Source organism: Malaclemys terrapin, chromosome 3 (assembly GCF_027887155.1).
Source record: "Malaclemys terrapin pileata isolate rMalTer1 chromosome 3, rMalTer1.hap1, whole genome shotgun sequence".
Taxonomy (NCBI): domain Eukaryota; kingdom Metazoa; phylum Chordata; order Testudines; family Emydidae; genus Malaclemys; species Malaclemys terrapin.
In genome coordinates this window covers 10,852,381-10,876,520 of record NC_071507.1, presented here as the reverse complement: position 1 = coordinate 10,876,520, position 24,140 = coordinate 10,852,381, and the positions used below count along the sequence as shown (strand labels likewise).

General features: G+C 39.1%; 1 protein-coding gene across 5 annotated transcripts in view; it reads right to left on the bottom strand.

The window, feature by feature from the left end:
- The window catches only part of SLX4IP (SLX4 interacting protein), a 120,583-nt gene that overhangs the window by 19,788 nt on the left and 76,655 nt on the right, over window positions 1–24,140 (bottom strand). For all 5 annotated transcript variants that reach the window (XM_054024484.1, XM_054024480.1, XM_054024485.1 and 2 more), the window contains 2 exons: window positions 6,501–6,578; window positions 3,790–3,878 (listed from right to left, as the gene is read on the bottom strand). In XM_054024484.1, the coding sequence (XP_053880459.1) occupies window positions 3,790–3,878; window positions 6,501–6,578 (167 nt within the window). The remainder of the gene's footprint in view (window positions 1–3,789; window positions 3,879–6,500; window positions 6,579–24,140) is intronic.

Sequence of the window (24,140 nt, the reverse complement as noted above, 5' to 3'; positions counted from 1 at the left end):
GTTACAGTTAATACAGAATCCAACAAAGTGTATGAGGAGTTCAAATTGTTAGGCTGAATTTGGCAACAATGAATTTAATCTGTCATCATACTGCCCATCTATGCAGCTCTGCTAGGTCTCTATGGTCTTGTCTTGTCTTGGCAATGGTAAATAATTGTGTGTGATATGCAAATCATGCCACGTCACTGCTCATCCACTTCTCCAGATCATTAATATACTAAACATCAGCATTCCTTGTATGGATCCTTGGGGTACACAACTGTTACCCTTTGCCATGCTGAAAATGGACCCGCCAATTTCCAAGCCATAGGAAAACTATACCTGGGACTACTTAGTTTCTTTAGCAGTTTTGCAAGTCCATAAAAAAATATAAAGCAATATTCCTATATCTGTTCTGTTTCAGACAACTTCAAGAATTCTAGTTGATTCAAGTGGCACAATCTTCGCAGAATCCATGATGGTTTGTGTCTATCATAATTTTTCATCTACTGTTTTATAATTCAATTTTTAAAGTACTGATTTAACGAATATATTTGCTGTGACAGATATAGCAATTACAGGCTACATCTTTTGGGACCATAAGAACAGCCATACTGGGTCAGACCAATGGACAATCCTGCCCTGACAGTGGCTCATGCCAGGTGCTTCAGAGGGAATGAACAGAACAGACGGATTGGTTGGTTCATATGAAAGGCTGATGTTACTTTTAGTAGAAATTTTGTGTGCGGATGTAGCATGACTTTGTCTTTGAGGAATATTGTGTAGGGGGGATTGGCTATGAGCACCCCTTGCAGAAGTAATGGTGACCAGAAAGGCCACTTTCATGGATAAACGTAGCAGGGAGCAGATGGCTAAGGATTCGAACAGCAGTCTGATGACGCATTTCAACACCAGATTGAGGTCTCAGGCCAGGGTAGGTTGGCGAACTTCTGGGTAAATGTTCTGGAGACCCGTGAGGAAACGTTTAGTAATTGGGTGCATGAAGATCAAGTTCCCATCAATCTCATGATGGAACGCAGTAATGGCAGCAAGATGGACTTTGATCGAGCTTGATGCTAAACTCGTTTCAGCTCCAGTAGGTATTCAACGCTAATGGTGCTGTGGAGGCCGAAATGTTTTACTTGACACCAGGAGGAGAATCTCTTCCATTTTTGAAAGTAAGTATTCCACATGGTCACTTTCCTGCTGTTTAGTAACACGTTTAACTTGTTCCAAGCAGGCTAGTTCGCTAGGACGGAACCATCCACAAATGTTGTGGCTGCCATGTGCCCTAGCAGTTGCAGGACAGTATGAGCTGGTATTTGGGGGCTGACTCTTACCTCTGAGATAAGGCTTGTCAGAGTTGAGAATCTGTTCAGGGGCAGGGACGCCTTGGCTTCTACAGTATCGAGATGTGCCCCGATGAAGTCCAGTTGTTGGACAGGGATTAGAGTGGATTTTCATTCATTTATCTGTAATCCTAGATCCCTGAATAGTGTGATAATCGTCTGGACTGAGTCCAATGTTTCTTGTTGAGTTGGGCCTTTGAGAAAGCAATCGTCCAGGTAAGAGAAAATCATTATTCCCTGTTTCTGCTAGAGTTTTGGAGAAAACTCTTGGTGCAGTGGATAGGCCGAACGGTAGTACTCTGTACTGGAAGTGTTTGTGTCCTACTGTGAAACCCAGGAATTTCCTGTGAGCGGGGTGTATAGTAATATGATAATAAGCATCTTGGAGGTTGAGGGGTGAAAACCAGTCCCCCTTTTGCAGCGCTGGAAGTATCATGCCCAGTGTCACCATTTTGAACTTTTGAGTGTGTATGAACATGTTGAGTTTCCTGAGATCCAAGTTAGGTCTCCATCCCCCATTCTTCTTCTGTGTCAAGAAGAAGTGGGAGTAGAACCCCTCCCTCACATATTGCAAAGGTACTTGTTCCATGGCACCTAGTTGTAAAAGATGATCGACTTCTTGTATCAGGTGCTCATGAGAAGGATCCCTGAAGAGGGACAGGGAATGGGACAGGGTAGGTGATCAGGAGGTAAAGGGGATGGTATATCCCAATCGTATGATCTCTAACACCCATTAGTCCGTTATTATTGATGTCCATCCAGATGTGGAGAAATGAGTGAAGGTGGTGTCAAAAGCATGGGGACTGATCAGGTGACAGCACTGCCTGGTGAAGGGGGTTGTCCAAACCCTTGACCAAAACTGCCTAGTGAAAAATTTAGTTGGTGCGATCGGTGCCGACTTGGTTTTCTCAACCAATGCCGACTGTGATGTTGGTGCTGAGGGCAGAGGCATGGTGCCTGAGGAGACACTCAACACCGGGTCCCGTATGGGTGAATTCGGTGCCGTGGAGGGGGTTTTATTATGTTGATGGGAGAGCTCTCTGATTTAAGGTCTGATCCTGCAAAGAATTAGGCACCTGAGTAACTTTACTCACATGAATAGCCCCATAGAACAGGCCCTTAAAATGTTAATTCACTTTTTGAATAATTAGGGATTTGTACTGACGGATTCAAGTTTTAAGTTACCACAATTTCAAATCAATACTGTAATATTTATGTGAAACAATCAAAATATTCTTGACAGCAGCACATTATTCAGTTGCCTTGACTCTTCTAATAGGAATCATATGAAAGGGAAACTAAGGAGGGGAATTCTTATTTGTTGCTTTTTGGAGAAATTAACTCTCTCAAATTGGAAGGAGAGTTTTACAAGAAACTTTAAAAAGAAAAATATAATAATTCATTTCCCAATCACAGGGTTTTTTTTGTTTGTTTGTTTGTTTGTTTTGTCAAAATACATGTTAAATAGTCCCACTTTAAGGAGTCTGAGTGGCTTTTAAAACACATGTTGTGAGAGTAATAGTTTTTTGTTCCGGTTGGTAACAAAATATTTTCAAAAGCAGTTTACTAGATTTTCTTTTGAGCAACCTAAACATCTCTTTTTGCTGGATTACTTATCCTGTGGTGTTTATCGATCTTGGGACCAAGATAATAAAGAATATAAAGCCCTCGTAGCTGATGTTAGAAAGAAACTTTCCTGTTACAAAGGGCCTTAAATTAAATTTAATGTTTAAAATTAATATTTCCATTAATCACGCCTACAATACATGCACAGACCTTAATGTGTACTTATGACATTCACCATGAGTGCACAAGAAACAGCCTGTTATAAAACAGGCCACCTGGGTCAATGTTAGCACTCATGAGACAACCAGTGGTTAACTGCAGTATAAAATTCATAAGCTGTTGACCCTGATAGAGCCTTCTAGATGAAATATATAAGTAATAATTTTTACTGGTAATGAACTACCCAGCAATACCTTTTTTCCCATAAATTTATTAGGGGAACATATTTTGTTCCAGCAGTGCCAACGCTGACCCTTATTAGTTGTCTTATAGAACAGAGATGCCAAAAAAATAGGCAAAATAAATAATACGGTGGACCTTATAAATCTTAATATTTGGTAACAGAGAAGGTTTCAAGGCCACATAGTCAAAAATGGATACCTAAAGTTAGGTTTCTAAACAAGTAGCCTGATTTCCAAAAGTGCTGAGCTTCTAGCAGTTCCTACTAGCTTCAGCGGGAGGTGTTGGGTGTTCAGCCCAGTTGATAATCAGACCACTTAGGTGACAAAAAGACTAACTTTAGGTTCCCATTGTGAACATCTTGGCCCAATTGTTTAGATGATCTTTTCCATCCCTAGAAAATATCAGATTAGCATTTGAATGACTAAGTCTACACAGAAACATGTCTCACCACTGAACAATAAATCAGACTATTCTAGTACTCCTCCATACATACCAGTGCTCCGTTTTCGCTTGTCCAAAGACTGGGATTAGATTCAAGTCTAGTGACACAAACCACAAATTTGTCTGGAAATACACGCAGCTCTGTGTAAAACAACAAACCCCAAAAAGATTACATGCATCTTTCAGTATATAATACAGTTTTTATAAGGGCAACGTATATGTGTACTACATTTTGTAAATCAAAGCAGTCGACATTTTAAAATGCACAATAATTCTTTTCTCCCACCTCACTTTTTGCAATTTCCCACTCTCTCCTCCCCCTTCACTTGTGGTTTTTTTGTGGGTGAGGGGGTAAATCATTCAGTTATCAATAGGACAGAGTAAGCTCAGTTCTCCAGAGAAAAGACTAGGCTGCAAATTAGTCCACCTGAGCCCAGGACAAATATATCACATGGAACCCGACTGGCAAGTCATTCAGCATATTTCCTTTGTGCTAGTCTGATGATTCATCTTTTCATCCCAAAAACTTTGTCATGTTTATAACATCAGTATAATGTATTGCATCAAAATTGGACATAACATGACATATGGAAACATCTTTCAAACTATGACTAAGGGGATTTTAAAGTGTTTAAACGATTTATTACTGTTTACCATTACGATCTCACATATCCTACTCCTAAAAACACAGTTCCCAGAGTTAACCCATAACAACAAAACTTTGTAGTCATCTGAGATTACTAGAGGGAAGAGGATTCAGTAATAACAATTCTGAACCACTGATCAGAATAGAGTACATCAGGCATCACTCCATTTAGTGACAAAACTACTAGAGAGAGAGAGAGGGTGTTCTGTTTTAGCAATCTGCGATTATTTCCACATCCATTAAAATGGCATATTTTTATTTAGGATTTATATGTGAAATTGTCAGACTTTTATAACAATGGGCCAGAACATCCTGTCTTACAGGAGGGGGAAGAGGTAAGATAGGCAGGAAAACTAGGAGGCTGACCACACAGTTTCCCTCAGAACATTCCATCAAAGGGCAGCAAACAGGGGAGGAACATGGAGCTATCCACATGGATGGCTGCTTCTTCACAAGACTGTGGTGTTTCACTGACAGCGTGCTCTGTGCAGCCATTTGCCAAGTCCTCCGATGGCTGCTATGCAGGAGCCATTAAGGTAATTTTACAAGAGTTAATGCTGTATTAATTACTACTAGATCTGTGGGTTGGTGTGGTGGCTTGTAGTCGGACCCACTGTTCTTCTGGTCTCAGCCCTGCAGAGCTCCAAGCAGAAAGGCTCCAGAGGAAATAAGGAGTGGTGCTGGGATGGGTAGTGGGGGCAGTAATCCCCACCTTCTGCACAGGAAGGATAAGATGCATACGCAGAAGGGTTGCTCCTAGCCTCAGATATTAAGCATTCTGACAATGTGTTATTTCAGCTTTGACGGTAAAATGAACCAATGCAACATGCGTTTCAATTGCAAAATACAGAATTGTACTTAAATGATAAACAATGTGTTCTTTTTGGTTGCAGTATTACATGTATCCTGACTAAAAGAACTGTTGAGGCCAAAGGGTTTATTAGCTCAGGAAATATACTTATTAGAGTGCGGCAGCAGCTTTTATTAATAATAAAAATTATTATTAACGACAAAGAAACAACAACAAATTTGGCCACTGTCTTTCAACGACCTCTGTGTGGGAGCAGAGGGTTCTATTCATGTGGAGCTCGTTACAGGATCATGGCCTTAAATTTTTTTCTGATAGTATTGGTAGATCAAATAAATTTTAGTTTGGTTGTTTTAACTGTTACATTTTGCCAGATAGTCTCTTGCTGGTTAACAAAACAAATCTGTCACTAGACTACAATACTTCATGTAAAATTCCAATAAAGCTTAGATCCAAAACAAATAAAGTTTTGATGTAAAAGACATTATTACAATATAATCTAATATTCCAAAACAGCCATGAAAATGTACAGCTTTGCTGAAATACTTAAAATCAACACTCTAATCTCTGCACTCAGTATGAAGTTAGACAAAATTAGTAGTTATTTGAAACAGAAGAGACTTAACAAATGTCCATAAACATAGCAAATAAAACCCTATAAAATGTAAGAGACATTACTAAGATTGTTATTCAAGCAGTTAAAAGATTTTAAGGCCGCTTAGTTGATTTACTTTATTTTTCTTTTAAATTCAAAAGATCAACTGAAAGGGCAGTGATTGTTATGGTTCCTTTTTATTGTTGTTGGAGCAACAGGATTGATATCACTTCCTTACAGAGCATCTTGGCTTGGAAAAACATGAAGAAGAAAAATTTCTAGCCCAATGACATCACCTATGTAGGGGTTTTACAGCAGTGGGCTCAATGAAAGCTTTTGCTTGCATACGCTTGTACCATACAGTTGATACCATAAGATATTCAAACAATAATGATGTGACTCATGGGAATGCAACCTGTGGTTGATTCACCTTGTGGAGCCTCAGTAAAATGCTGAGCCTCATCACAAATATAAAATCTGGTATGACCGAGCTGATTAGTCTAGAAAAGGCAGTAAGCAACTTTAAAGTTAAATGAAACACACAAACAACAGTTTGGAAATATTTTTGATTAAAAACAAAAATCCCACAACAAAACAATAACAGAAACCAATAAACTGAATCAAAATTCTAATGGAAACACTGTGTTTATGATCCCCTCCCTTCTCCCAATTGTGCTAAATGTTAAGGAATGGAATAAGAAACTGCCTGCTTACCGCGATACTGCTTCCCCACCACACAACGGAGATTGACCCATCTCTTTATGAAGTAGGCTGTAATGTGAAAATTTCCACCTGCAACATTAAACAGAGTGATGTAATGAGTGTAAGGACATTCTGTTCTCACAGTATGCTACACATCTCCTGATTGTTTGGGGAAAGGAAGGCATAGCTCTCACTTACAAGATGTGCGTCTCTCCAAAAGAAATAGTTTTAATAAAAACTTCTTAGAGTCAAGAATAAACTAACTAATGTAGAGCAGAGTAAAAAAAAAAAAAAGCTGTGGATTTTAAAATTGATCAGTTATGCTATCCAATCACAGAAATTAATTTCAATTAATTCATTGCCCACAAAAGGTGCCAGACAAACAGCTCTGGAGACTAAGACACTGTTCATTGTGACCCCACAAACCAAGGAAGCAGCTGAAAATGTTCTTAACTAATCGCTTTTTAGAGAAAGACCTTGGCTTGCGTAACGTTTTTAAAAGTTTGGTATGGAGCTGCCAGCTATGAGCAGATTCTAAAAGATGCTAATCATTTGCCAATCCCATTGAGTTCAACAAGAAAAGCAGCGCCCTTCAAGATCAGGCTATATTTAATTGCAGTGATAAATACCATGTGTTGATCAAACTGTGATCAAACTCAGCAAAAGAGCCTCATTCCCAGCGGCTGACCACACTTAGAATCCTTGTGCTATAAAGGTTCTCAAAGCTAGAAAGATCATCTTGTACACTGGATTGCAACTCCAAAAAAACTGGGTTCTATTCTATTCTCTGCTTTGCCATCGACTTCCTGTGGGATCTTGGGCAAGTCACTTAGTTTCTCTGTGCCTCAGTTCAGTCTGTAAAGTAGGGATAATAATTCTTCCCTACCTCACAGGGATGTGACAAGGTTAAACTCATTACTGTTTGCAAGGCACTCAGATACCTTGGTGACAAGTGCCACAGAAAAGCTTATAAATAAATATTGCCATTCTCGACTCTAGAAAGAAGGCAAGGGAAGGCGCAGGACCACATATCCCCATCACAATTCCAGCCAGGAGAGCTAACCAGGAGCAGATGGTCCGGATGTTGACCACAGCACAAGGATGACAATGCAGCTTCATTCCCTTCTGCATGCTCCAGAGATTCCTAGTTTGCACAGTGCCTCTGGGAATGACCCCTGCAGTGGTGTTCTACCACACCATCGTTCATGCAGTACCATGCTTATTTATCATAATCAATCCCTAAATAATTTATCAGCCAGCTTGTTCCCTTAGGAAGACAACTGAATACTTGACTCCCTTTAGAGATCGAGTCAAGATGTATCAAGTTAAGCCACCCTTTAAAAACAAGGAACACTTTGGATGCAGTCCATCACCTTTATTAGTTGCATATTTACAGCACACAATTAAAGAAAATTGTTGTTAGCTATTTCCAGTTTGGCACCCACTATCCTTTTGACACACTGTCAGTGGGGTTAGCCAAATCAAAGACTACAAGACTTTGTGCTTTCTATAAACAAATTGTAATTGTGACAGTACAATGCCTTCCACTGTGATCTCAGTAACAGTGGAACAGAGAGATGTCTGTAAAAACTAGAGCTGGCAAAAAAACAAGAATTCTGTTTTGTGAAAAATTTCAAGGTTTCAAAGTTTGTTTTTGTTCTGCATCAGAAACAAGACCTCTTGAAATTTTTCACAAAAAGCACACAAGAGCAACCGGACTGCCAACAGTCCGAATCTGCCCGATTTAGAGTAGGGACTTGAACCTGGGTCTCTTATTCCAGGTGAGTGCCCTAAACACTGGGGTACTGGCTCTTTTCGTGTGCAGGAGGGGTCCCTCTCTGACACACACACATTCTCCCCCCCCCCCCCCACTCCGGATAAACCTGTCCAACAAAACTTTGGTCTAAACTGACACATTTCCACAAACAGTTTCCGTTTTGATGAATCGGTATTTTCAGATTAAAAATTCTCTCATCTAAAAAAATCTTGACCATCTCTAGTAAAAATACAAATTTACAAACCAGTCTCTAAATGAGGAGAATAGATGTCTAAATGAGGAAATCCTCTCCGCCTGAATGTTCCTCACAACACTGAACAAGTACTTCAATTTCATCGTATTTTTTTATTAAAACTTCAAACAAAAGGTGATCATCTTTTACATTTCCCACCTCACTCTAAAACACAATGCTTCATGCCCGAGATTCTTCTAAGAATGGGATCAACATGTCTATCTGTTTAGTTTTCCAGCTGTCCTGTAAGAAGTAAGTCTTTAATCATATCTGACCAACTAACAACCTAAGCAGAGATTCAAATTGATCTTAACGACCTTTGATTTACAATATGTCTGCTCTTGGGAGTAAGACAACCCCCACCCCACCCAGCTCTATGATATTTTCACTTCAGTTGCCTCTTGTTAGTGCATGATTTCAAGTTGACTTCTGCTGGTGGCAGAGTCATACAGGATATGTCCAAAATGTAATTTGAGATATTGTTAAATATGTCTCTTTAATTTCCCCTCTTCATTGATTCTTCCCTTGTGGAACCTTTCTACCAGCAGGAAAGCTATATTGTCATGAGGCTCTAAAGGCAGTTCAATTAAATATCGTTCTGCTGATCAGTTAATAGGGGATATCATGTCAGTACAGCAGCTCTAGCAGCCAAAGTTTATCACTTAAATGATGAATACAGTCTGTATCTGCTTGCATCAATTAGTACAATTGCTGCACCTCAGAAATAATTTTCTTCACTCTTTCTTTTAGGAGGTGAAAAATATTTACACGCAATGATTTAAAACTTGTGTTCATCAAACCCACCTAATACATTGTTTTCTTCATAGCTGCATCTATATTTGAGTATTAAATGTATGATCATGCAATGAAAAGAAATTGCAATGTAGATATTGTGTATTTGATTCTAGCAATCAGTACATTTCTTTTAAAAGTGAATCTAATGTGTAAAAGCTACTGTTGACAGCTCTAGACCCTGAAGTCCTCCATTTATCGTGTTCATAACCCCTGTGGATAAAAGAGAAGGAACAGCATCAGCCATGGTTGAGCCACTTTGCCACGCTGTTTCTCAAGAGTGCATCAACCCAGAACTGGAAGAACTCTGACTAATTGTAAGAGAGAAGTTCAGTCTTCATACCCATCCGTCCTTCCACTCTTTGCTGAGAATGCTAGTAAGGGTGCCAGTTATTGCTAATTGTGGTGTGTGTTTTAAGATGTGGATATCTGCATGCCAGGCATTGGGGTGTAATATATTTTAAAAGAACATTATATTCCATTTTTAACAAATATTTTCAAAAACCTCTTGCTAGTGCATTAATGTCTTTGGGACTTCTGAACTGCTCCATCCAGTAACATCAGTTTGTGTTAGCAAAACTACAGCTGTGCCAATGTCAGCTAATAATACAGCAGCGCTACAATGCTACTAACACTATAGAGTTCTTTCTGCTCCTTCCAAGGAAAAATATCTGCAAGTTAACTATTCTCTTACACAAGATCAAGAAATGAAGATACTACAGAAATGCCTTCTTCTTCCTATCTGAAGAGCCTGTGCATTCTGCAGCCTCCTACATGTACGTTACCAACACAGAAATCGGAAAAATGTTTTCCAGTTTACAGTAAATAATGCAGAAATGAGACTTCTATTGAGGGGAGTGGATATTCTGATTTTGAAACTGTACATCTAAGTCATCATATCAGAGTTCCAAAAACATTCACTGAGACACTGGAAACCAAAACATGACCGAATAAATGGAGTCCTAGCAAGGATGCAGTTTAGTTTAAGCAACAATGTGCTCCAGTGAGTAATGCATTTTAAGGGAGTGGTAATTTGCCCTGCCTGATATATTTCACAGTCCCAGGACACTGAGAGGAAATATCAGACGCTGAGTTTATACTGTAAAACTATCCAGCAACACTTGTTTTCCAAAGGAATTACAGCCAAGTTGACTTGAGCTTCCAACAAGGCTGCCAAGAAGAGCCTGTGGTACAGTGTATAACAGTGGAAAGCCCTCTCCCACGGCTATTAGAGACCATTCATCTGGGAGCCTGGGAAAATGCCTATGAGCTGCTGAGTTATCTGGAATAGCCTGGCAGGTGTTCACTTCCCAGCAAAATCTGGCACCTGCATGGCTCTGTTACTGAATTCTGCAAAGTCTTCTCCAAAACCACAAGACAGGCCTAAGAAGATCGATTGCCCCCAAAACATTTTCATACCTGATACTCCTACATTTCTGATTGTACAGCTTTTCTTGCTGTTTTCCAAAACATCTAATTCAGTGGTTCTCAAATTTTTGTACTGCTGACCCCTTTCACATAGCAAGCCTCTGAGTGCGACCCCCCTTTATAAATTAAAAACACTTTTAAATATATTTAACACCATTATAAATGCTGGAGGCGAAGCGGGGTTTGGGGTGGAGGCTGGCAGCTCATGACCCCCCATGTAAGAACCTTGCAACCCCTTGAGGGGTCCTGACCCCAAGCTGAAAATCCCCGATCTAATTTTTTCTCACGTCTCAGCCAGTTTAAATTTCTGACATGTTGTTTTGGATTAAAATTGCCCCTTTGATTTGAAATTACATGTGTAGTTTTACTTGAGTGAGCAATCTCACTGAAAATGACGAGACACAAAATGCTGTCAAAACCACAAAGTAAAAAAGATGAAAAAAATATTTCCCCCTATAATCTCTTTCACTAATAGTTATCTTTAGGGCTACTTGTAACAAAAGGCATGGAAAAGAGATAAGATAGAAGTATGGTTTCTAGATTTATGTTGTCTATTAAGAACATTCCACTCAAGCATGTGCAATCCATGCAACAGAGCTAATGAAAAACAAAATGAAACTGATTAGAAATGGACTAAAACCAAAGCTGAGACTGAACATTCTGTTTTCATTGCCCAGGCTGAATGAAGTGTCACAAATATGCTAAGAGTATAAACAGTGAACAGCAAATTACAATTAAATTATTAGATTATTAATAACACATTTGCTTTAAAAATGTATATGTAAAATTATATATACAACATTTTAACTTGACACTGCATCCTTTAAACCAGAAGAACATTTCTTTTTCACTGAAACAGCTTAAAAGAGCCAAATGGATTTTTTCTAAAGAAAAACTGTGTTATAAAAGGACTTTCCCCAGGGAATGACCTTGCATTCTAAGTTCCAATCCAAGAAAAGGTTTAGGGTTTAAATAATCTAAAAAAAAAAACCCAGGAAGTACTTAGACCTGAAGTATAATCACAAATAGCTAGTTAGTTATGTATAATTTCCATACCAAGCCTACATTTCTGTGGGCATAATTTAGTGCCTGCAATGAAGAACACTCTATTTAGCACCTGTAATGCATGGGAAAGCATTAATCCAGCAGGTGGAAAACTGTGAATTCAAGTCACTGCACCTCCCCCACTCTCCCCGCCCCACAAAAGACGATGACATCTAATTTAGAAAATTAGGACCAACATATTTTTCATCTAAATAGCATGAAGTGAGGGGACGGTAGGAAGGGAACCATAGATCTAAAGGAATGGGATAAAAATCTGTTCTAACATGCTTTTGTCTGCTGAAAGTAATTTACAAAAATAGTGATTTTACACCAGTTTACATGACATGATGACATATTAGGGATTAAAATATAAGCCCCACCTGTTATAATGATGAAAAACTGAGAGGAGACTGTGTCTCGATTACAAAATTGTTCTAGTGCCTTGACTGCAAAGAAGGAAATACCCTTATGTTTACTGGCCACCACTATGAATTTCCAAACTGTTGTCAGTATTTGAATGGTTTCTTGCAACATGTGTTAACTCTTTATACTTAACAATCTAGCTGTGACACTCCGATTACCTTTCCTAGACTGAAGAAGAGCTCTATGGAGCTCGAAAGATTGTCTCTTTCACCAACAGAAGTTGGTCCAATAAACGATATTACCTCACCCACCTTGTTTCTGTCAGTATACAACTCAACTATATGACAAAGATACAACTCAGCTATATGACAAAGCCCAAATTCCTTACCTGTGTATTCCAAATAATGGACCAGAACCTTAGCTAGTGGAAATTGGAGTAACTCCATTGACTTCAATGGAGCTATATCAATTCACACAAGGTAAGGATCTGGCCCAGCGTGAGTTGTCATACTATCGAAAAAGTGACTTTTTCCATTTCTCTTTACAATCTCATTCAAGGAGGGAAAACTGAGATGATATAGAAGAGAGGACATAACCAATCCAGAAACTATAAGTCTGAACAAGTCAAACAAATGTCAATATTACACCAGTTCAAACAAAAATACACTTGCTTTTTATGTAACTTATAATTTAAGTTGTTGACGTTAGTTTAATTGTTAAAAGATATTTCTAAATTGTGAGTTAGTGTTGTGAGCCTGACTTTGGTTTCCACAATAGAAGCTAAATATTTCTGTTAATTAAAAGGATAGTGAAAAAACATTCTGCAAATAAACAAACATGAGATTGCCAACTTCCATCCTTTTTCCTCTAAAGCTAGATTTATCAATTTAAATCTCTTTGCTTTGCATGGATTTGTTTAGTGAATTAAAAAAAAAACAGACATTTTTTTCAAATTAATGTTCTAAATGATAAAAGAAATTACATTTATTATTTGCCTTTATGACACTGCTGAAATTTACTAAATCCTATTAATGTGTCCACAAAGGATCCACAAATTGGTTTTTCACTTTTCAAGTGATGAAGAGCTTTGTCTAAATTTGTACCAGTTTTACTAAATTTTAGTTATTTACTTTTTTCAGTAAGTATTTTACAAATTAAGGCCCGGCTACTGCACTCATATATTTATTTATCTTTACACAAAGTCCCTTTGAGATCAATAGGAATGATATTCACAGTGTATAAAGTTAAGCACATGTGTAAGTCTTAGCAAGAGAGGCCCCTAAAATACAGACACATGGAAAGTCTGGCCCAATCCTGCAAACACAAACATACATAACTGTACTCACATGAATAGTCCCATTAAAGCCAATGGAACTACTCATGTGAGTAAAGTTTGGAATGCCCATATATTTTTGCCGGGCAGGTTCTTAGTCTTGCTCAGTCAACCTTTCAGTTAAGTACTGCAGCAAAATTTTCTAAGCATAGGAAAATAAAGGTTACATGATGGGTAATGAAAAAAATAAATTAGAAAAAGGATTTTTTAAACCTAAAAATGCTACATTTTCTCTCTACATCTGTCATATGGCAATGCAGTTTAAGAATAAGAGGATGGTAAGCAGAATATTGCTGTATATCATAGTAACATCAAAAATAAAAGATACTGCTTATCTTGCAACCATATAAAGTGTGCCTGAAACCACCTCTTGTGACAATTAAAGTAACAAGAGCTGCACCATTTAACAAGCATTTCTAAAAGAATTTTCTTCCTTGTAAATTTAATTTGCTTGGGTTGTTTTTTAGGGGACTGCTGCTGGTGGTGATTTGATGTCATTTTTACATCGGTGCTTTTAGGGACACACAGGGTTAAACATGTGTAAAATAAATTTTCTCAGTTTAAAGAGCACAAAACAACACATTTAGGAAACCAGACAGCTAGCGGGTCAAAACATTACACTTCCAGGTCAAGCTTCTGGTTGCAATTAAGTAAAATTCCTACCAGCATTTCTAAGGAAATCATATTTCTTGCAGTTTTTTTTAATCCCTGCTTTCTTGCTTACATTGTAACCACAGCACTTTCACTCTCTTTAGCAACATATAATACCTGTGTATCTGAAGATTTTCTACGAACCTGAACTACATTTTAATCTAAAAATTAAACCCTCTCAATTTTTCCATCCGAGTCTCATTCATTTAAAGTTGAACTAATTTAAGAAAATTAGATGACTTTATTAAAGGGAAACTATTAAACCGAAATCTAGTTTATTTAAAACAAGCATTAAAAACCTTTTCTCAGGAGCCACACCTCCCCCTTTTGACCTCCTGCAGTATTTGTGATTTCAGTCATATTTTTCTTATTTAAAAAAAAACATTTTTCTCTCCCTTGGAGCTGTGAGAAAGACCCACTCAAACAACAGTAGAAATTGACTGAGGTCCCAGTCCTGCACACATGTACACACAGCTTAAATTTAAGCATGTGAGTAGTCCCCAGACTTTTACCGTAGTCCAGCGTGAGTACTCAGATCCTTAAAGTTAAGCATGTGCGTAAGTGTTTCCAGGACTGGAGCTTAACTGACCTACTATACAGGAGAGAGAAAGAATGTGTTATCAAAAGTAAAAACAAAAACAAAACTGTAAAAATAGAGAAATATGTTTTATCTAATTTATTTTTTAAATAGTAATCTAGGCGCTACCTGTACCAATACTAGATACATCGTTTTTATACTTAAGTATTACTTTCCAATTGATGGTGTGCTTTTAAAAGAAAAAAAGGATCTTTTAAAAAGTCCAAACAACTCTTTTTCCTTTTCCCTAGGCCATTATTTGTATAGGGTTAGATCCTATTAGGTGCTGTTTTCAACTCGCTTTGAAGTTGAGGGAACTCGAGGGTACTTCGCAAACTTTAGAAACACCCAGCACTGCACAGGCACTATTACCACTATGTCACAAACTTCTTACAATACAGATGCACAAATTCAAGAAAATGAATATTCACAACTGTAGCTAAAAAGTTTAGAGGTGCCTCAGTTGTACTGCTTTAGCTGGAACAAGGGTTTCTTAATTCTTTTGGCACCAACTTCTTACGATCAAATTAAAGTTAGTAATTTATGGAGTTAATATAAATGACATAATTTCATTTGATAAATTACCAAGACTATAAAATTATGGTTTCTAGTAACTGCTTGGCTAATGAAGAAAAAATGAACAAGCTATTTATATATAATAAATAACTCAACTTGGGATGTAGCATTTTATCTGATGTTAAGTGTAACAGATGGTTAGCAGAGAATCTCCCTCTTGTTTTTATCAAGATATTGAGCTGAGATGCTAATCAAGTGGAATTTGCCAAAACAAAAGATTTCTTGGACTTTAAACTATATTTGCTTTTACTCCAAAAAACAAAAATGTTTTGCATTAGCAGTGCTGTGCATTCAGACGTGCACTCAACCTGCCTGCATTGTTACTGAAATCAGGGCCAACAGTGAATACTGAATATACTTGCAATTGTGTTTAAGGTTGTTGAGCAGAATTTTCTCTTGCATTACACCTCTATCACGATATAACGCAACCCGATGTAACACAAATTCAGATATAACACGGTAAAGCAGTGCTCCAGGGGGACGGGGCTGCGCTCCCTGGTGGATCAAAGCAAGTTCGATATAACGCGGTTTCACCTGTAACACGGTAAGACTGTTTGGCTCCCGAGGACAGCGTTATATCGAGGTAGAGGTGTACCTTCTCAAACTTGCTTACATTTCAATGACCAAACATTAAGTCAAATTTTGTCGTAAGAAGGGAGGATTATATGAGAGTTTTTGCAAAGAAGAAATTGGGGCTGTGTTGTTAGTCTGAGTGGCATCCTGGAAAGAGCAAGAAAAGGGAGAAGAGGATTGCATATGGGATGGGCCAACATACGAGTGTTGTAAAGGGTGCGTATGGAAGACTTTCATGGACTTGTATAGCTACACAACAGTGTGTAAGCAGCCTGCTTTTCACTCCAGGTGTATCTATGCCGACACTGGTTTGTAGTGTAGAGGTAGCCTAGATTTACACTGATGTGAGAGCAGAATCCAGCCAATATTTTGGCCAAAAGGGACTTTGACCCACAGATCTTCTAGTTACCTGATAGTTCTTTAAAAAAATGCCCCTCAGAGTCACAGAATCCATGGAAAAACATTTGAAGAATGAATTAATAAAAGTCTAGTAGAACATGCTGTCAGAACCACCTTCTCTCTGCCATTTTAGACATTCTTCCTAACGCAAGGTACTCAAACATCCTTGAAATGCTGAACCCAGGATTTGAGGAATGCTTAGAGCAGAGATCCAGAGTGCCATGTTGTTAGTGGATAGAAGAAGATATGTTGAAACATGAATAAAACCACACACAGTCTCAAAATCAAACTTATTCAGCAGAAAATTCCATTTAAGACTGGCAGCAGTAATACTGAACAAACTGGATTAAAACGCTTTGTAGTGGAACATACTGTAATGGTGATTTGTTACTCACATTTTGTGGTGCCCTATGTTTAATCAGGTCTGGAAGAAGGTACCAAGTAGATTAAATATCATTTTGGGAACTGACATTCTTCACTAACCAAAATACCTGATACCAAGAGATTATGGGAGCTTTAGAATCTAAACAGAGTACAGAAAAAAATCTTTTCAAGAGCAACAGCTGTTGAAATGAGAAATCATACAACCCCACATAGGAGTCAACAAGAAACGTTAGGGCCAGATAGTCAAAATCGCTCAGCAGCCACAACTTGGACAGATTTTCAAATGTGCTCAGTTCCCACTTAGACAAATGGGCACTGAGTTCTTCTGAAAATTCAGCCATTAATTCACGTGGCTAAATGGGAGCTGCTGAGCTATTTTAAAGTCTGGCCCTGAAAGTTTTAGATCAGTGAAGTGTCCAATTGCTTCTGGCCAAATCTGATAGGTGACGGAGAAGATATGATCACACTAGATACCTCTGATTATTTCTGGATACCTCTGATTATCAGCATTGAACTATTATCTAGTTTTTTCTATAGCGAGAGATCTTTCGCTGCTAATATTTCTAATGTTTGTGTGAAGATATATAGACTCTGATATATGTATATTTTTCGCACACACACATTTTCTTGTAATTATCTTTATCTTCATTTTTTCCTATCTTAAAAATACAGGAAAAAAAAAGGAAACAGAGACGACATACAGTAAAGAGAAGGAAAGGGGTTGCTGGTGGATAGCAGATAGACATTGTTTAATGGTCAGTGTTAAGGATGTTTTTAAAACTTTAACTCCAAACTACCTTTCTTTTTCTCGTTTATTCATTAAAAAAAATACAGTATTTTTTAAATGAAGTGGTATTTATTTTCAACATTAATCATCTGAAAGATGCTATCTGGGAATATCTTTAGGTTGTGGGATTTTTAATTTTTTTAAGCATTTAAAAACCACAACAAATGTCTGCACTTTGTTATTTTTCCATTTCTTCCATAGGCTCTTTGAACTACACTCCTTTACTGCTTCAGCAAGTCAAGATTACAAACTTGGCAAACACCACATGAATGGGAGAAGCAGGAGATGGGGCCTTCAGAGTTACAGCTGCTGAAGTATGAACAAGGAAGTAAATTGTCACAGAGCTCAGGAAGTGGCATGTTTTGCTGTTTTCTACCTTTTCCCCTTAACCCTGTGTCCTGTACCAGTCAAAATTAGTGCCACTGCCATGTCAGGAGAAGGGATCACCAAGTGTCTCCTGAAGGAGAAGGGGTAAAATAAAAATTATGATACTGCCAGTTTCACCACTGAAAGGTTGAAGATTCTGCCACCACCGTATCCACACCCTGTTGCCATGGAAGTAGAGAAGGATTCTGCTGCTAAAGACAAGCACAACAGCCCATTTCTCTGGGAAGTGCTATAGGTGAGATTTCTCTCACTAGCACCACTGGAGGAGGTACTGAAACAAACTGTACAGAGCTAAGTAGTGCCTGGGGAGGAAGATTCTATCTTGGCCCATCTCTTTTTTGGGTGGGGGGGACTCAAGGTAGAAGTTCTGGTGGCCAGTTCTAATTTGAAGGTAAGTTGGGCTTTGCTGGGGAAGGACTATGAATTACCTGTGAGAACTGCTTTGACAAGTGTTCGATGCTAGCAAGTGATTTACATTTTCAAATCTATCCTTGCAACAAAAAGGGAAAATTATATATATTTTTCTCTGTGTGTGTGTTATACACAAAAGTTTAATTGGAACAAGTTCATTAGCTTCACTGGGAATCCACAGAGATCCAAACTGTGCCTGAAACTTGTTGTGCAGAGGGGCACTTAATATTCAACCCTGTGCTGAAGGGGAGGCCAGAAATTTCTATGTACTGTTCTTCTCCCTATGCTGGACCTTCTTCCTTCTATGGGGGGAAGGAGCAGACTGAGAGGGTCAAAGCATGTGCCCCTCCCACTATTCATGCTGTGAAAGCCTCATCTCGGGTTGGGAAATTCCAGGGGCACCTGCAGATGGAGAACTCCCTTCAAAAGAGCTGATGTAGTGGAAAGAAACAAGGCAATGCAGATCTTTGGGTTCTCAGGACTGAACCTCCAGCTTCTTTGGGGGTCAACCCCCAACTTTCACTAACAGACAATTTAGTTAACAGTAAAATGGAGTTCTAGTACCCTAGAAGCATGATCAGGATCACCATCTTTCCTAAACCACTACAGTGCTCTCATGAAAGATAATGGAATAACACACACTGGAGTTTCTAGATCAAGCCATTATACCACAACTCCAGCCTACTCACTAACAGAGGGTTAGGTTGGGGTATTTTTGCATTTTGATAAGGCAGCGGATTTAAAACGAACAAAAGGAAGCACTTCTTCATACAACACACAGTCAAGCTGTTGTGAAGGCCAAATGTGTATCTGTGTTCAAAAAAGAATTAGATAAGTTAATGAAGGATAGATCCATCAATGGCTATTAGCTAAGATGGTCAGGGATGCAACCCCATGCTCTGGGGTGTACCTAAACCTCCAATTGCTAGAAGGTGGGACTGGCTGATGGGATGAATCACTCAAAATTTGCCCTGTTCTGTTCATTCCCTCTGAAGCATTTGGCACTGGCCACTGTCAGAAGACATGATAGTGGGCTATATGGGCCATAGGTTTGACCTAGTATGGCCATTCTTATATTCTTCTGTTGTTTAAATATTTCTAAAATAACTTTTGTATCATCCTTCCTCCTTTCCTACCTCCCGCAAAACAAAATCATTGGGAAGCAGGTTTTCTGAAGTCAGTGGGAGTGGGTATGCATGTTAAAAATCAGGCTAATCAAAGGATAGTTACAATCTTAACAAGAAAATAGCTATCATGTTTCTGTACTAATCACAAGATTCATTTAATAAGCCCCCAAAACTGAAAATCTTAAAAGCTACGACAAAGAACTGAACAGAAACCTACACTGGCTCAAATCCTGCTAATCTTACTCATGGGAGTATTTCCAATGAAGCTGATGGGACTACACCCATGAATAAATCAAGCACAACTGGTCTTTAATTACTATACAAAAGGAATTACTCTCACCTTTACCCTATAAAACACAAATATAGACTCAATAATGCTCAAATCAGGTGAGATCATCAGTTGAAAAAGACCCCAAAGAAAACTCATCACAAACTACAAAGTTCTTGCCTACATTTAAAATGCTACAGCACTTCACCGATGGGAGATTCCCAGCACAGGTAATCCACCTACCCGAGAGGTGGTAGCTGGGTTCACAGAAGAACTGAGACAGAATTCTTCTGTCAACCTAGCACTGTCTCCACAGGGACTTAAGTCAGCTTAACTGCGCTGATCAGGGGTGTGGATTTTTCACATCCCTGAGCAACAGTGTTATGGCGACCTAATTTTCTAGTGTGGACCAGGTCTGAGTGTAGGCAGTGAGAGACGTGGCTAACAGCCTTCAGCTTTTTTATTTTTCTTAAAGTCTGTTACTAGTGTTCAGTGGCTAAGTTTCTGTTATACATAAAGCTCAAGGGGTACTGCAAGTGTTGCTCTAAATTCCCAGCACCAGAACACACAAGCTGGGGAGAGTAAAGTTCAAATGTAAACTGCAAAAACGTCTGAATAGATTCAGTGATAAAGAGATGAATGATGAATAATTTTAAAGCTCAAATACAATTTTCATCATATTTTGAAGTTGGACAACAACAGTTTAGACTTAAATAACAAGAAAATCTGTTTACTAATAATCTATAACTCTGTAACCATATTCAGTGAAAAAATACACTTATTTTAATCAGAAATATGCAGTAAATGCAACGTCCTAGACACTCAGGTTATTGGTGTATTAGCAATACCTAAGCCATATTTACTAAGAAATGTACTCCAGGGAATACATGGAAAAGTGGCACAATTATTACAAACATTCTGGTTAGGACTTTCAAAAAAACCTAAGGGAGTTAAGCATCCAAACCCCATTGAAATTCAGTGGGTGCCTAATTCCCTTTGGCTCACCCCCTCCCCTCCATGTACTGAACATTACTAAAACTTATATTAGTTATTACATTAAAACGTGCAGTCTCTGAAGTGCCTTTCAGAAGAAGTTGGGGGATATCGATCACTATTCAACATTGCTGTAACCATATACAAACACCGATCCTTGACCCAATGAGCTCACAATCGAAGGACAGTCAGACAAGTAGACTGAAGTTAGTGGGAATAGAAAACAACATTTCAAAAAAACCCACCTTCATATGTGTATGTCAACAAGATTCACAGTAAGCAGCACAGAAGAAGTGGCTCTTCAAGCGGGACTTAAGGTAGAGAGGGAAAGATTCTTGCAGATGAGCTCAGGGAAATTATGCTACTCATGGGGGCTGCAGAAGGTACAGTGCTCAACCTTAAAAGTTTACCAGTTTTGCCTGAGATTCAGGTTACCTCAACATTTTCAGTATTCTCTATCCTTGTATCTTGCATGGTGCCAATACTTAGGTAATGTTATTTAATTATCTAGAAAAGACTCACTGGACCACCTCCATCTGTGATCATGTAACATCTTGGGAAAATTACAGCAACTCCTTACATGGAAAAGTAATATTAGGAAAGTGTTCCATAAGAGGGTTGGAGTCATGTGACCAGCCAGCTCTCCACAGACCACAGTTTGGGAACTACTGATCAAAGACAACTGGCAGCTTTTAAAGGGCAACCACAGGATGAGGAGCGGGAGGCCAGGAGTGAGAATTTTATTCAATTTATTACCAAAAGAAAAAAGCCCACACACTATTAAAATGGGAAACATTTCCCTCTTCTGGAAAGAGAGCCTGAAATACCAGCTATGTTTTTCTGCATTTTGGAATTTTTAAAGACATTTTAAAAGAAAGATTTTTGCTAAAACAAGAGATATTTATTCCTCTCAAATTCTCTGCTAGCCTGATTTGCAGTTAAAATCCCAAGAAATTGATATCCCAAATAAAATATGGAAAGTATGCATACATCAGACATACAAACAAATGTAAAATAATAAGAAATAAATAAAAAATAAAACCACCCCATCAAAATATTTTTAAGAAACCACCAGCATAAGGGGGAAACAATTATTGCTTACTTCTGGGAGCAACCATCTCCACTGACAGACGCCAAGTAGATTAATTGGATTGGCACAACAAAATGCTGAACAAACTCACCAAAGCTTTGACATTGCAATCAGATCTGCACAGGTGTCCCTGTGTCCATGTGGAGCCCCATTTGGCTTAAGTGGGGTTCTGTATATATGCAGGGGTCTGTCCAGCCTCATGAATCTGATTACAGGATCTGGGCCTATAGGATCATTTGAAGTACAGTCACTGCACACAATATTGCATTTAAACTGGAGTAAAAGTCAATTAAGGTCTGCAGGATTGGGCCATAAGTCATTAAATGATAAATAGGGCTATAATTATCTCTCTGAGAAACAAGAAACTCAAGCAGCTAAAACCCACAGTTTGAGAAATGCTGAGGCATTGTGAAGACAAGTATCAAATAAACTTCACCTCCTGTGGTAGCAACAGGCACTCTTTAATTGATCGCAAGTGAGAGGAATTTAAAAGGGATACTGCCTAAAAGATTTTAAGAAGCGCCAAAAAAGATGAAATTGAGATGCGAGAGCAGAATGCTTTGGAAGGATCTTTTGGATGCACCTTTGTCTTTATTATGCTGGTTGATTTCACATTTCCTGTGCATTTGCAGGAGGTAAAAAAGAGGAGGTCTGATCTCATACAGAAGGAGTGAAAAAAGATAAAGTCAGGAGTTCGGGTGTCATGTGACATCCTGTTTTCTAATTACTGTCATTGCATTTGGAATTGCTCTACTGACCAAAGGCCACACATACGTGAAAGCCACCACCTCTTAAAAAACCCCACACCTTTTTGAAATACCTTTTCCTTGTCCAGCCTGGAAAGCACACCTCTATCTGCACTCTGTTGTTGTGCACAACTGCCCAGCTGACCAAGCCGGCTACATGCTCCAAACACACTTCTGCCTGGAGGAGGCAGGAGATATTGGATCTCCTGGGCCTGTGTGGAGAAGAGGCTGTGCAAGCACAGCTATGGACTAGTTGTAGAAATATTGGCATCCACGAGCAGATTGCTCAGGGGATGCAGAAGAAGGAGTACGACAGGGACCAGCAGCAGTGCCACGTGATAGTCAAGGAACTGCAGCAGGAATACTAGAAGGCCAGGGAGGCCAACGATCGATCGGGGGCTGAGACACAGACCTGCTGCTTTTACAAACAGACGAATGCCATACTGGGCAGAGACCCCACTACCAGTGTGCACACAACTGTAGATACCTCGCAGGAACCCAAGTTGCAGGCCCCTGCCAAGAACAGCAAAGAGAAGGAGGTGGAGACGGAAGAGGAAGAGGAGAAGAGGGGACTGATGATGGGGGGATCCAGCTGTGCCATGAGCCAGGACCTGTTTTTGACTCCACAGCAAGTCCAGCCAGTCCCTGTAGCAGAGCACAGGTGAGCCTGTGCAAGAGAAAGAGCCTCAGGTAAATGTTTAAATACATTTCCCATTTCAGTGATGGCACCCCCAACTTAGTAGGACACAGCTATCAACTTTTCATTAATTTACTTGTACTGCAAGAGGTAGTGGCACAACACATAGAGGAAGAGTTGCTATCTGCTTTTCATTCCCCTCTAGAGTTAGGTGGGAGCAGAGGGTTTGGGGAGCAGTTTATTTAGGTACACGGGGATGGCCTTTGAATCTCCTGAGAAATCTCGATGAAACTTCATCCATGGTCAAATTCATGGTATGCCAACACCCTGAATACTGTGTGCAGTTCTGGTCGTCCCATCTCAAAAAAGATATATTAGAATTGAAAAAGTACACAGAAGGACAACAAAAATGATTACGCTGTTCATATGGAACAGCTTCCATATGAAGAGAGATTAAAAAGACTGGGATTTTTCAGGCTGGAAAAGAGATGACTAAGGGGCGATATAATAGAGGTCTATAACATCATGAATGGTGTGGAGAAAGTGAAAATGGCAGTGTTAATTATTCCTTTACATAACACAACAATCAGGGGGTCACCCAACGAAAGTAACAGGCAGCAGGTTTAAAACAAAGAAAAGGAAGTACTTCTTCACACAACACACAGTCAACCCATGGCACTCCTTGCAGGGGATGTTGTGAAGGCCAAACTACAAAGGAGTTCAAAACAGAATTAGATAAGTTCATGGAGGATAGGTTCATCAATGGCCATTAGCCAAGATGGTCAGGGATGCAACCCCATGATTTGGGTTTCCCTAGCTTCTGACTGCCTGAAGCTGGGAGTGGACAACAAGAGGATGGATCATTCAGTGATTGCCTGTTCTATTCATTCCTTCTGAAGCACCTGGCATTGGCCACTGTCAGAAGACAGGATATTAGGCTAGATGGTGATTCTTGTGTTCCATGGAGGTACACTGCAATCCTCTCCTGAAAGTTTCTAGGGATGGCAGTCTTATTTCTTCCTCCATGGTAGGACACTTTCCCACGCCAGTTGGCAAAAACTTTGACAGACACCATTG